The sequence below is a fragment of the Vulpes vulpes genome, chromosome 12, assembly GCF_048418805.1.
Source record: "Vulpes vulpes isolate BD-2025 chromosome 12, VulVul3, whole genome shotgun sequence".
In the NCBI taxonomy this organism is placed as follows: domain Eukaryota; kingdom Metazoa; phylum Chordata; class Mammalia; order Carnivora; family Canidae; genus Vulpes; species Vulpes vulpes.
The window spans coordinates 166058623-166070272 of NC_132791.1; the positions used below are offsets into that span (position 1 = coordinate 166058623).

An 11650-nucleotide genomic window follows, 5' to 3' on the forward strand; every position below is an offset into this window, starting at 1 on the left:
GCGGCGCCGTCGCGGCCGTGACGCGCGGACCTGGCCCCGCCGGGCCGGAACAGGGGCGGCGGCGGCGGCGGCGGAGGCAGGCCCGGCCCGGGGATGGCGATGTTCCGCAGCCTGGTGGCTTCGGCTCAGCAGCGGCAGCCGGCGGGCGGGCCGGCGGGCGGCGACAGCGGCCTGGAGGCGCAGTACAGCTGCCCGATCTGCCTGGAGGTGTACCACCGGCCTGTGGCCATCGGCAGCTGCGGCCACACGTGAGTGCGCCGGCGCGGGGAGGCCGCGGGGCCGGGACGCCGCTGCGGGGGGGGTCGGCGGCCGCCGGTGCAGCCCCGGGCCGGGCGCGCGGAGGACTGGGCGGGGCGCGTCCCTCCGCCTCGGCGCGGCCTCCTGCCGCCTGCCCCGAGCCAGCCCCGCACGCGTCCCGGGGCCCCCGGGGTGGGCCGACCCGCCACCTCCTGTTCGGAGGGCAGCGGGCGACCTCTGCGCGCGTCGCCTTGGGCTCGGCCTGGAGCCTGGGCGGGGGACACGTGTCAGTCAATGCCCGTGGCTCCGGCTGTCAGCGGCCTCCCGCTCTCGCTGTCTGCTTGTCGTTTAGGGGACAAGGAGTTCCCTAAGTTAGGAGAGGGACTTGTTTGGAGTCTGGTGCCCTTTCTGATGAAGGTCTTGGGTCGCATCCATTATTGAGCAGCCAGACGAGACGGGCTGGCCCTGAGGACCGGATACCAGGCACCCTGCTGGGGTGTCAGCTGCACCATGCCCTCCAGTGGGGCCCTGCCGGGTGTTTCAGCAACAGAAACCCAAGGAGGTGGCTCTCCTCTCAGCCCAGAGCTGCACTCGGGTCTTCCGGTTGGAAGGGAGCCGAGATCCTAGTGTCTCCTCTTCCACTCTCTCCTGGCGGAGTAACACAGCTCTTGAGTGAAATCAGCAGGGCAGGAAGAGATCTCAGGAGGGTCTGGCCTGATGAGGTGGGGCTTCCACTCCCAGGGGTTGGGCGGGGTGCACCCAGCAGGGAGCTGCTCCTAGAACATTTTGCAAACAGGGGCAGCTGACCTAGGAAGCTCCTGATAGAAGGGGAGCTGCTCATCGCCTGGGATGGTGTCAGCGTCCGGAAAGCCTTCCCTTCCCTCGTCTTCCCTGCTGGGTTAGGCAGCACAGGCATCCGGACACCAGGATGGCACTGCCAAGTGATCACAAAGGGCACTCACTGTGCCTCACTTTGTCGTGCGGGTGTGACACCTTGTCTGGGGCAGCCTCCAAACAGGACTCCCTTCTTGTAAGCACATCGTAGTGGGTGCTTTCAGGTGTGTTCTGCATTTCCAGTCCATCACTGAGAGAACTGTGGGGTTTATCCTGGGCCCCATTTTAGGGAGTCTTTCTCAGTTTTCGGGTGGTGTCCCCTTGGCACAGACACCCAACCTTGGGTCACAGCATTTGCAGTCTCCTGGTTTGCGTGTATCTGTGTTTTCTCTTTTTTCCAGGTAAGTCTTTTCTTAAGACACGGTCTTTAGGACACAGCGCTGCGTAAAATGTTGTGAACGCATCATGTCCTCTAAGTCCTTCCCACACTCGTGTTTTTTTTGGCAGAATCTCCTGTCTTTTCTGTTTCTGAGACTGGTCCTTCGAAAACCTCTTCCACAGCTTCCTCCTTAGAAGACTTTCCCTCTAGCTCCCTCGGCGGCCTTGTTTTCTGGGCTCTTCTGTCCCTGTCATTTCCTCTTCCTCGTTTTCTTGTCTGGTGTCATGAAGGTACCAGCACAGAAGACTTACAGGCTCACACCTACCTGGTGGCGGTCCAGCCACATGTCCCGCATGGCCTCGCTGTAAACACGTGGCCTCCACAAAACAGAGTTTCTGGTAGTGAGAGCAGCCACGTGTGAGCAATATCAAACAGAAGAGGACAGGTCACCGTGGGGGGTTTTGGGTGAGGACGCCGTCCATGGGGCTCGTGGAAGAGCTCCCCAGGCACCCCCAAGGGAGCCAGTTATTCCTCATACTCAGGGACATCCTTCACAGTAAGTCACCTCCCCTGAGGGCCTGTGTTTGAGGCAAGCTCTGCTTTGGGCTCCCTCTGGGCTCTGCTCTCCTTTTGTCCTCTCTTATGAGGGCTGTCCCATTGGTCCTTCCATGTCAGCATCCCCACATGCAGTTAACTGAGCAGAGATCACAGAACAACAGGCATGCTCACACTTAGGGGTGAATGTGGGGAGCAATGAGGACAGATGGTTTCCGCGTACTCTGCACGTATAGCCTTGTGAGGTAGGTGCTGTTGTTGTTTCGGTTGTACAGGAGGCCAAGTTCTCAAGTGTCGCGGCAAAGCCAGGGTGTGCACTCAGGCAGTCAGGCTGCACTGGCCTCTTTGCCACTCCCCGCCCCACGCAGCACTCCTGCAGCAGTGACCCTGGAGACCCTGGGGACCACCGAACCTTGACAGCCCTCTGCCCATCTGTACCCAGACCAAGGAGTGTGCCTCTCTGAGGCCCCAGGAATTCTGTTAGTCCCTGCTCAGCCGACTAGGAGCTCAGGCCTCTGTTCAGCACGGGAAGGCCTGAGCCCACGGGCAGGTCACCTAGATCTGTATGTGGGTGGACCAGGATGTGAGCTGTTCAGATCATCCTGGAAAGGCAGTGGATGTTGGGCGCTGCCACGCAGGACAACTCTGGGTCCCTGAGGCCCCGCACCAGCAGGCCGTCAGGCACACTGCTGTGTGCAAGAGGCCAGCGCAGGACTTGAGATGCAGTGCTGGTGCCACTACAGCCTGTGTGGTGGCTGTCCAGCGGCTTCACCTGTGACTGTGGGCCTGGTGTGGAGGAGCAGACCCCTCTGCTGGCTCTGTCAGTGGGGGAGGTATTTGGCCCCAGCTTGGGCCCACGTCAGCAGAACCTCCTTGGAAGAGGCAAGCGCTGCTCAGAGCACCACGGTCACCGTGTGGAGACCAGGCTGCCAGCTGATGGTGCTTCCAGAGGTCCGCAGAGCTGGGGGGTGGGCAGGCGAATCCGGGTTCAGGCAGGGTTCCTTCTGCTGGCAGAGGGGTGCCCTTCACCCCAACCTGTTGTCAGAGATGTGGTCCTCGGGCCTGCCCTGGACCCTGCCTTCTGCTGACGAGGTGCCGAGGACTCATCCCCTGAGTGCTCCTGTGGCCTCTCCTTCTGCATGTGTGTCTTACAGCTTTGTTGAAATATAATTCCCTCATTGGAAATACACACATCAGTGGTTCCTGGAGTCTCCAGTGTTGAGCCACCATCTCTGTGGGCAGGCAAACCCCGTAGTCCCCACCCCAGCAGCCACTGATGCACCTTCTGTTCGTCGATGGGTTTGTCTGGGTTTCCACGTCCGCAGTCACACAACACAGGTCCTGAGCATGGCGTTCCCAAGACTCACCCTCATGGCAGCATCCATCAGTGGCTCACTCAACCCCGGGGATAGGCTACTTCTGTGTGTCCATTAGCCATGGGCAACGTGGCTTGTTTCCACCCCGTGGCTCTTGTGGTGGCGCTGTCATGAGCACCCACTATGACAGTCGCAGAGCTCTCCTTCAGTGACAGGCGAAGTGAGAGGCCTCCATCAGCCGTTAGGCTAATCAGACCCTTGCAATGGCAAGAGAGGCAGCCCTGGAACACTTGCCAGAGTGCTGTGGGGTGGGTATGCGGGTGCCTCCTTTACACACGTGCCAGGGTGCCCGGTGAGTTCTCACCAGGTGAGGTAAGTGACAGGCGGGCCATGCTCCTTGCCCTGGGGGAAAGAAGCTGCTGGGAAAGCTACATCCACTGATGGGCCTCAGGCCAAGCCAGGCCATCTCCTGGCAAATGTTCGTGCACATGGTGACGAGCCAGGTGGGGCTTTACCGGAAGCCAACATGGAGGAGGAGGGCCCAGGCTTGGGCAGCAGGAGGAACTCTGGATCACCTCCAGCTGCTTTCTCCCAGGAAGGAGGTGAAGCTCTGAGAGAACTTCTCTGGTGGCAGAGAGAATGCCAGCCACTTAGCTTGCTGAGCGGCCCTATGTGTGGGAACACCCTCACATGCCGTGGCCCCCACAGCCCCACCTGCTTGGTGCATGCAGATGATTATACAGTTGCAGCACCCTGATCACATGCAGTCTCGGAAGGGGCTCAGTTTGTCTTGGGTATGGACTGCATGCTCTCTTGTCTGGGGCTCTGGGACTCCGTTTCAGCTTCTGCACATTCCAGATCAGGATCATAGTTAAATATCCACTTCCTAAGAAGCTGGGCCAGGGGGGTCCTGGGACCAAGCTCCTTTTTGCTGCCCATTGGGTGCTCTCCAGCCTGGCATCCCCGTGGACTGGCTGTCCTGCCTGAATGCCGCTCGTGCCTCTGCGGCACTGGGGGGCTTGCGGGGAGGAGGGCTTGCTGCTGCGGCCCAAGCGTATCCGTATCTGCTGGCTGTCATGATGTGGCATCTCCAGGGACAGCACCAAGAGCTCAAGGCTGCAGGGAGCCTCAGGTGCCTGAGTGTGTGCTTGGGGCCATTAGTGTCACTGCTAAGCAGTCAAGAGCCCAAGTAAGGCCCCTTCTGTCACCACGCCTTGGCTCCGGCACGGTCACAAGGCTGGTGACACTCCACCTGGACAGCCTTGGGCTCCTTGAACCCTGTGCTTTTCTCTCCCGACACTGTTATTGATCTTATTCTCCAGAGCCCCCTGGGCTGCCCTTGTGTCCCTAGAGCATCTGAGGTGGTGGCATCACCACATGGCTGTGAGACGGGTAGGCTGTCTCAGGTTGCCCACCGTGGCTGGAGCTTTTGTTGGGCCTGGAGCCGCAGGGCCAGAACAGGACCTGGACAGCCATGGCCACCACTCCCCCGGCGTCCTGGATATGGCAGCAAGCCCCAGAAACCCTCAGCTGGGAGGGCACCGGGATCATCTTTTAGCCAGGGGGCGGCTGTCCAGTCAGTGGGATTTAAGAACAGAAATGACGGTCTCCAGAAAGTTGCCATGGCCAGCAGAGGGGAGCCACCCTGCAAGGCTCAAAGCAGCCAGCGGCCCTCAGACCCGTATCCCTGTCCCTGCAGGTTCTGCGGGGAGTGCCTCCAGCCGTGCCTACAGGTGCCGTCCCCCCTTTGCCCGCTCTGCCGCCTGCCTTTCGACCCCAAGAAGGTGGACAAGGCCGCTCATGTGGAGAAGCAGCTTTCGTCGTACAAGGCGCCCTGTAGGGGCTGCAACAAGAAGGTACCCCACCCCACAGGCCCTCCTGGGGCCAGGGAGACTGCAGCTGGGGGCCTTTTCCCACTGTCCTGTCCCGCTGTCTTACTCTCCTGTCCCATTGTCCTGTTGTCCTATCCCACTGTCCTGCTGTCCTGTCCGGCAGAGAGGGGCCTGTGCTCTGCCCCTCCCCCGCAGCACCACTCACATCAGGGCGCCTTCCCCCATCCTCCCCACGGCACCCTTAGCCCTGCCAACAGTGGGTAGGGCCCCAGGCAGAATGGGGGGGACCTCTCTGGTGCTGGCCACCACCACCCATCCTGGCCTGTCTCTGCACCCTGACTGGAGCCCCTCACCCTGGCCCAGCCCCAGGAATTGATCTTGACTTTGCCTTATGACTACTGTCTCTCAGCTTAATACAGACATCACGATATGAGGTGACCCCTAGTTGCTCTGTCCTGAAGGTCAGGGTCTGGACAGACTGGGGCAACCCCGTATTCTGCAGTGAGGCACTTGGCTTCCTTCTTTGGCAGGCAGGCTTTCTCCCGGGAGGGAGCAAGCCAGTCCCTTCCTTGGCCTCCCACACACAATGGCCCTGCTCTGCCACAATATGTTTGGGCTTATCCACACTCACAGGCCAGTGGGGTAGGCATGAGCGGAGCTGGGAGCCAGGCTGCCCTCAGGAGGCCCTTCTCCCATTACCCTGGACACCTGGGGACCATACCCAGCCCCCCCTCTCTCCGGGGTCACTAGGCCCCTGAGTGAAGTCCCCATCTGCTTACACAGCACTGCTGGGCCATGACCTTTGGGGTCCTGGCCCTGTTGCTGGTCCCCAAATCCTCTGAGCCTCCCCCGCCTCTTCCTAGGTGACGCTGGCCAAGATGAGGGTGCATGTCTCCTCCTGCATGAAGGTCCAGGAGCAAATGGCCAACTGTCCCAAGTTTGTCCCTGTGGTTCCCACATCCCAGCCCATCCCCAGGTAGGCTGGCTATGAGTGCTCGGGGCCCTTGTCCCTTGGAAGGGCAGCTCCTGGCCCATGTTGCTGTCCTAGATGAGGTGAAAGAGGCTGTTGTGTCTCCTCAGCAGAGAGCCTCACTGCCTTGCAGGAAGGGGACCCCAGGGAGGGCCCAACAGGGTGGGCAGGCATCCCCAGAAAGGCCAGGGCCCAGCCAGGTGGGGGGAAGGGATAGGCCACAGAGTCTAGGGGGGAGCCAGGGTGGGCGGGGAGGCCAGGGTGGGCCATACCACAGGCGGGCGGTCCCCACTCATCTCCCACCACCGCCCCAGCGCCGTCCCCAACAGGTCTACCTTCACCTGCCCCTACTGTGGCGCCCGTAACCTGGACCAGCAGGAGCTGCTGAAGCACTGCGTGGACAACCATCGCAGTGACCCCAACCGCGTGGTGAGTGGCCACTGGCGTCAGGGGCCGGGGGATGGGAACGCTGGCAGGCCCCAACCCCAGCGCTGCTTCAGCCGTGCCTTCTCTTTCAGGTGTGCCCCATCTGCTCTGCGATGCCCTGGGGGGACCCCAGCTATAAGAGCGCCAACTTTCTGCAGCACCTCCTGCACCGGCACAAGTTCTCCTACGACACTTTCGTGGTGGGTGTCCCACCCTGGCCGCCCCGCCAACACACACTCTGGCCGTGCCCACTGTGCCCGGCCACCCAAGGGCCCAGGGGCATTAGGGCTACGCAGAGCAGTCCCACTAGGGCCCCCCTTTGCTCTGCTTGGTCACCCCTGTACTGGGCCCACAGTGGTCTGGAGACAGAGCGGGCCTGCAGAGGCAACAGCTTCCTACCTGGGGCTTGGAGAGGAGCTGCAGGGGCCCTGTCTCCTTCTGCATGCCGTGGCCCAGAAACCATGCCCCACCCCCCAGCCTACAGACCCTCCCACACCTGGCCCCATCGCCCCGGTCCTCATTACCAGGGGCCGTGGACATACCTGTCTTCTCAGTTCATCTCAACTCCGGTGCACGTAGTCCAAGGTGAAGGAGTTCACTCCTCCCATCCGCCCACTGGGTGCTCAGTCCCCAGGCAGGTGTCTGCAATGTAGCATGCTGCGCGGGAGCCCCGTTGTGCCCTTGGGGGGGTGAAGAACATGGACAAGCCAGATGTGGATCACATGTGTGGGCAGCCTGTCCCCTAGGGCTGTCAAGGCAGCGACCCCGTGGCACTGAATGTGCTGTTCCATCTGGGGGCCCTGGGAGACAGCCAGTACATCCCCTCATCTTCACTGCCTATCTTCCAGGACTACAGCATCGATGAGGAGGCTGCTTTCCAGGCTGCCCTAGCCCTGTCTCTCTCTGAGAACTGAAGGCACCGCCCAGCCCTTGGACCTGAGCCCTCCCACCTCAGGGGACGGAGCCACCCTGAGGGACACGGCCATGCAGGCCCTCTGATGCCCAGTGCTTGCGTGGGAACCCACCTGTGGGACAAGTGGAGCCTCTGTCATTGCGGGACAGCCTGTCCCCGAGCCTGTCAGGGGTCTCATTGTTGGAGGGTGGCCATCAGTGCTCCTGGCCGAGCGTTGCTGGTTCCCTCGGTGCTTTGGGCTGAGTGGGCTGCCCTCGTGGGGCCGGCTCAGGGGGCCTGAGAGCAGTCGGCCATCTGTCTGTCTGTCTCAAAGCCATGCTGTCCTCCATGTCTGCAGAGAGACCCGTGCCGCCCCCGCCACGTCCCGCAGGCCTGGCTGCCAAGCAGGAAGTGCGAGGGGAGTCCTGGCCGGTATCTGGCAGCGCTTCCATGTTGCGCACTCGGTACTGGCTTTTGTGATACCTAGAAATTCTGGCATTTTTCTATATTATCCAGTGTGATGATCTTTTCACATTTTATAGAGCAAAGACCGAGCAGTTACTCTTCACATTGCAATACCCGTGTTTGACTAGGAACAATAGTATTTTTATGGAACATTTACAAAATTATATTTTTTAAAAAAAACAAAAACAGTCGTGGGGTCAGCATGGGAGAGGGAAAGAGAGGTGCAGACGCCAGAGCCAGAGTGCACCCCAGGGCTTTGCTTGGGACCACTGCTCTGCTGAGTCCCCTGGGGCTGCTTTGTCAGGTTCCCCTTCCTCACCGCCAGGAAGAACCCCCAGGGCCCTTGGCCGCGTGCAGCGGCTGCTCCTCTGCTCCACGGCCCCCCCAGAAGCGCAGGCCTCCTCCTGCCGGGGTCCCAGCCCCAGCCCTGCTGTCCGTTCCCTGCGGACCACGAACCGTGTCGGTAGGCCACCCTGGGAGGGATGGGTGAGGCTGGAAGACGCCGTCTTACTCTTTCAGTTCACGGCATAAATTAATTGCTCTTTTAAAAAAAACTCCAATAAAACATTTCGAAGCGTCTATAGCAGCCGTGACCGCTAGGTTCATCTGGAAGGGTGAACAGCAGTGGGGAGTGAGGCACAGCCATGACCTCCTGCACGTGTTTTTCTGTCTGCAGGCAGCTTGGCTCGACCACATGGTGGGGGATGGTGCTGCCCGCCTCCCTAGGCTTTCCTTAGCCCGAGGCTCCCCAAGAACACATCCTCTCGCAAACCACATCTGATCCCTGGTGACAAATCTTGGCAAAGGTTTGCCAGGTGGTGTGGTTTTCATCCCCTCGTCATGAGATGGGGTCCCCCGGAAGCTAGCAGGCTGGACTCAGGCTTGTTCTGGGGCCCAGATGTGGCCGTGGTGGCCTGCAGGGAGTGTGGGTGCCCCCAGGGCGAAGCCCCGCAGCTAGCTCTTGCCACTCTGCAGCTTCCTTGGGCATCCTCCCACTGTCCCAGCATGTGCCCTTGGCACCCAGCCTCACTCGAGGGCTAGAGGGCAGAAGGAGTCACTTAAATGTGGGATGTCGATGCAGACATGGTGCTCTGGGCCACCAGAGCTGCTTCCCCAGGCAGGGCTGTGTGCTGTGTGCTTCCTCTAAGCAGGTGGGTCTCCAGAGCTCGAGACCACAGCAGGGCCAGGCAAACAGGTCCCCACCAGCAGCCCCTCAGAAGGGTGATGACAGCTGGCTACCCCTCAGGTCCTTCAGTAGGAGCATCCAGCCCCATCTGGTTGAGGACGCCAGTTCCAGGGAGCAGGTGTGGTGAGGATACTGTGGAGCTCTGGCCCCTCGCATAGCCACAGGGCAAGAGCCACAGGATAGTGTCCACACGTGGCCTCTCATCCCTACCACCTAGGCCCAGGCCGATGGGGCCACACAGAACACACCCCCGGCCCAGTGACTCGGTGCCCAGGACAGTCTATCATTAAAAAATTAAAAAAAAGAAAAGGGGGGGAGGGCATCAGTGGACCCCGACATGGCACGTGGTGTGTAGGTGAGCTGGATCTCTGAATCCCACGGTGTCGGGGTGGGGACACTCCAGCTGAAAGCCACAGCACAAGCAGCCTCCATGGGTCTTCATGTGAATCCCGTGTGTCCAATGAGAATGAGGAGGCCCCTCCTGCCAGGCCACTCTATACATCAGCATGGCTGCCTCCAGGGTTTCCTGCCATGTGCATATGTGCACCTACATTCATACTCATGTGCACATGCACACACATCCCCACACATACCCATGTGCTTTAGGCCGGGACTTCCTGGAAGTCAGGGTTCCCTCCCAGCCTGATACACACAAGGGCTGATGACCACTGGAGCTTATCTTCCCCACGGCCACAAGGCCAGACAGCCCTATGCTCTGGGGTGCCCCTGCCCAGAGTGCACCACAGCATGGGTGGGGAGTCCACATGCACCCTGCGGCCTAAAAGCATCTCTGGATCTGGGGGCCCTACAACCTACGTTAGGAAGGGCCCTGGAAGGCAACCTGCAGGAAAGCAGGACGTGCAGATTGCAGAGGACCTGCCAGCCCCAGGTCCCTGAGAACTGGTTGCACTTCTTGCTCTTGTGTCTCGCAGGAGCTGAGGGTCTGAGCTCCGGGTGCTATTCGGCAACAGGGCACCAATAGGCTGTCTTCAGTGGGGTCCGAGATGGGAGGAGCTGGGCAGCCGCCTTTCTTCTGGGCAGGATGATGGTTCCACTCGACTGCAAGGGGCAGGAGCTCCTGGGCCTGTCCCTCTGCTCACAGCTGTCCCCGGTGGCCTGGATTTCTGGAAGGTGTTGTAGCCACCACCTGGTATGGGGGTCCTAAGCACCTTTCAGAGTTTGGCCTACTGCCCTGACCTGGCCCCAGGGACCCCAGCTGGCTGCAGAGCACAGCAGCCAGCCACCCGGCCCCGCAGAGGACACAAGGCACTTTGGACACAAAAGCCCTGGCTGCTGACTCCTTCAGGCTGTGCCCTGCAGTCAGTGGCTTCCAGAAAGTCTGAACCTGGGACCCAGAAGGTTCATACCTGGCGGGTATCTGGCGGCTGAGTTTGGCACCTTTGATGGAAGCTGCAGCGGAGGTTTGTGCTTCCAAGGAGAGGCTGCGCTTGCTGGCACCCCTGATGTTTGGTGTGAGAAGCACAGCACATGCAGAGGTGTGGAGGCCTGGGTGGGGGCAGGTCTGCGAGAAGGGGACTCCAGCCCCTCCCAGTGACTGAGAGCTGCCCGACAGGTGGCCCTTCCTGTCTCCAACAACCTGCTGGGAATGAGGAGTCAGCTCCAGCGTGCAAGGAAGAGGCAGTGGGGTCAGCGAGTAACCCCATTGTGGACCCGACCAACTCCTCTCATTGAGGTCCTGGGCCTCCTTGCTGATGCCTGACACCTGTGTCACATGGGAACAGCTCCTGCAGCTGCACACACATGTGCACACACATGCATCACAAGCACACGCAGCAGGACACAGCCTAATGTACATGCACCCCTGCTTGGCCCCCCACTGCTTTCTCTCCTTGCACCCTAGCCCCTGGGACCACCTCCCTCAGCACCCAACACCATGTTCCCTGGCATGCCCCCAGGTGTTTAGGACTCTCTTGCATGTCTTATAAGCTGTGTGGGGCAGGACAGTGTTCCCCTGGACCCCAGCTGAAGAACCAGCATCAGCTGTAAGAGGCCTCTGGGGCTGACCAAGCACACATGACCATCAATCTGACCAGATGTGGGAGCTGAAGCATCTGGTCTCAGTTTCCACAAATCCATGACCTTGGACGGCTATGAGGGTGCCCCAAGTCAAGGTATCCCAGCCGTGCCCACACCTCAATGAACACCCCCAGGCGCTGAAGCAGGTGTGAGGGGCCATCTGTCTGGGGTCCTGGGACTGCCGAGCCCCAGCTGTGAAGTCCATCTCTGAGCACTGTTCCAAGAGTCTCAGTCCCTGGGGCCTGTGCTTCATGGATATGTCCACACTTTGAGCACAGAGGCTCACTCCCCTCCACCCCCAGGGATGTGCTTGCCAGCAGCTGCGCTGTTTGGGGGATCTTGACGCTTCTCCATCTCATCCAGCAACCACTGCAAAGCCCACTGTGCAGGAGTGAGGGCTGGACTTCTCTTGGGGTGCAGTCTGACGGGGAACAGGGCCCTCCAAACTGGGTCATGAAACAGTTAAAAGTGAGCACACAGTGGGGATGCAGATGTATATGGACCTAAGTACACAGAGTCAA

The 11650-nt window shown here is 60.4% G+C and overlaps 1 protein-coding gene across 1 annotated transcript; it reads left to right on the forward strand.

Annotated features, from left to right (window-relative positions):
- RNF166 (ring finger protein 166) lies at positions 1 to 8485 on the forward strand. The gene is made up of 6 exons (XM_072731361.1): positions 1 to 248; positions 5021 to 5177; positions 6017 to 6129; positions 6438 to 6552; positions 6642 to 6749; positions 7398 to 8485. Exons 1-6 carry the CDS (start codon positions 94 to 96, stop codon positions 7461 to 7463), a joined length of 714 nt encoding a protein of 237 aa, XP_072587462.1. The 5' UTR covers positions 1 to 93; the 3' UTR covers positions 7464 to 8485.
- The last annotated feature ends 3165 nt before the right edge of the window (positions 8486 to 11650 follow it).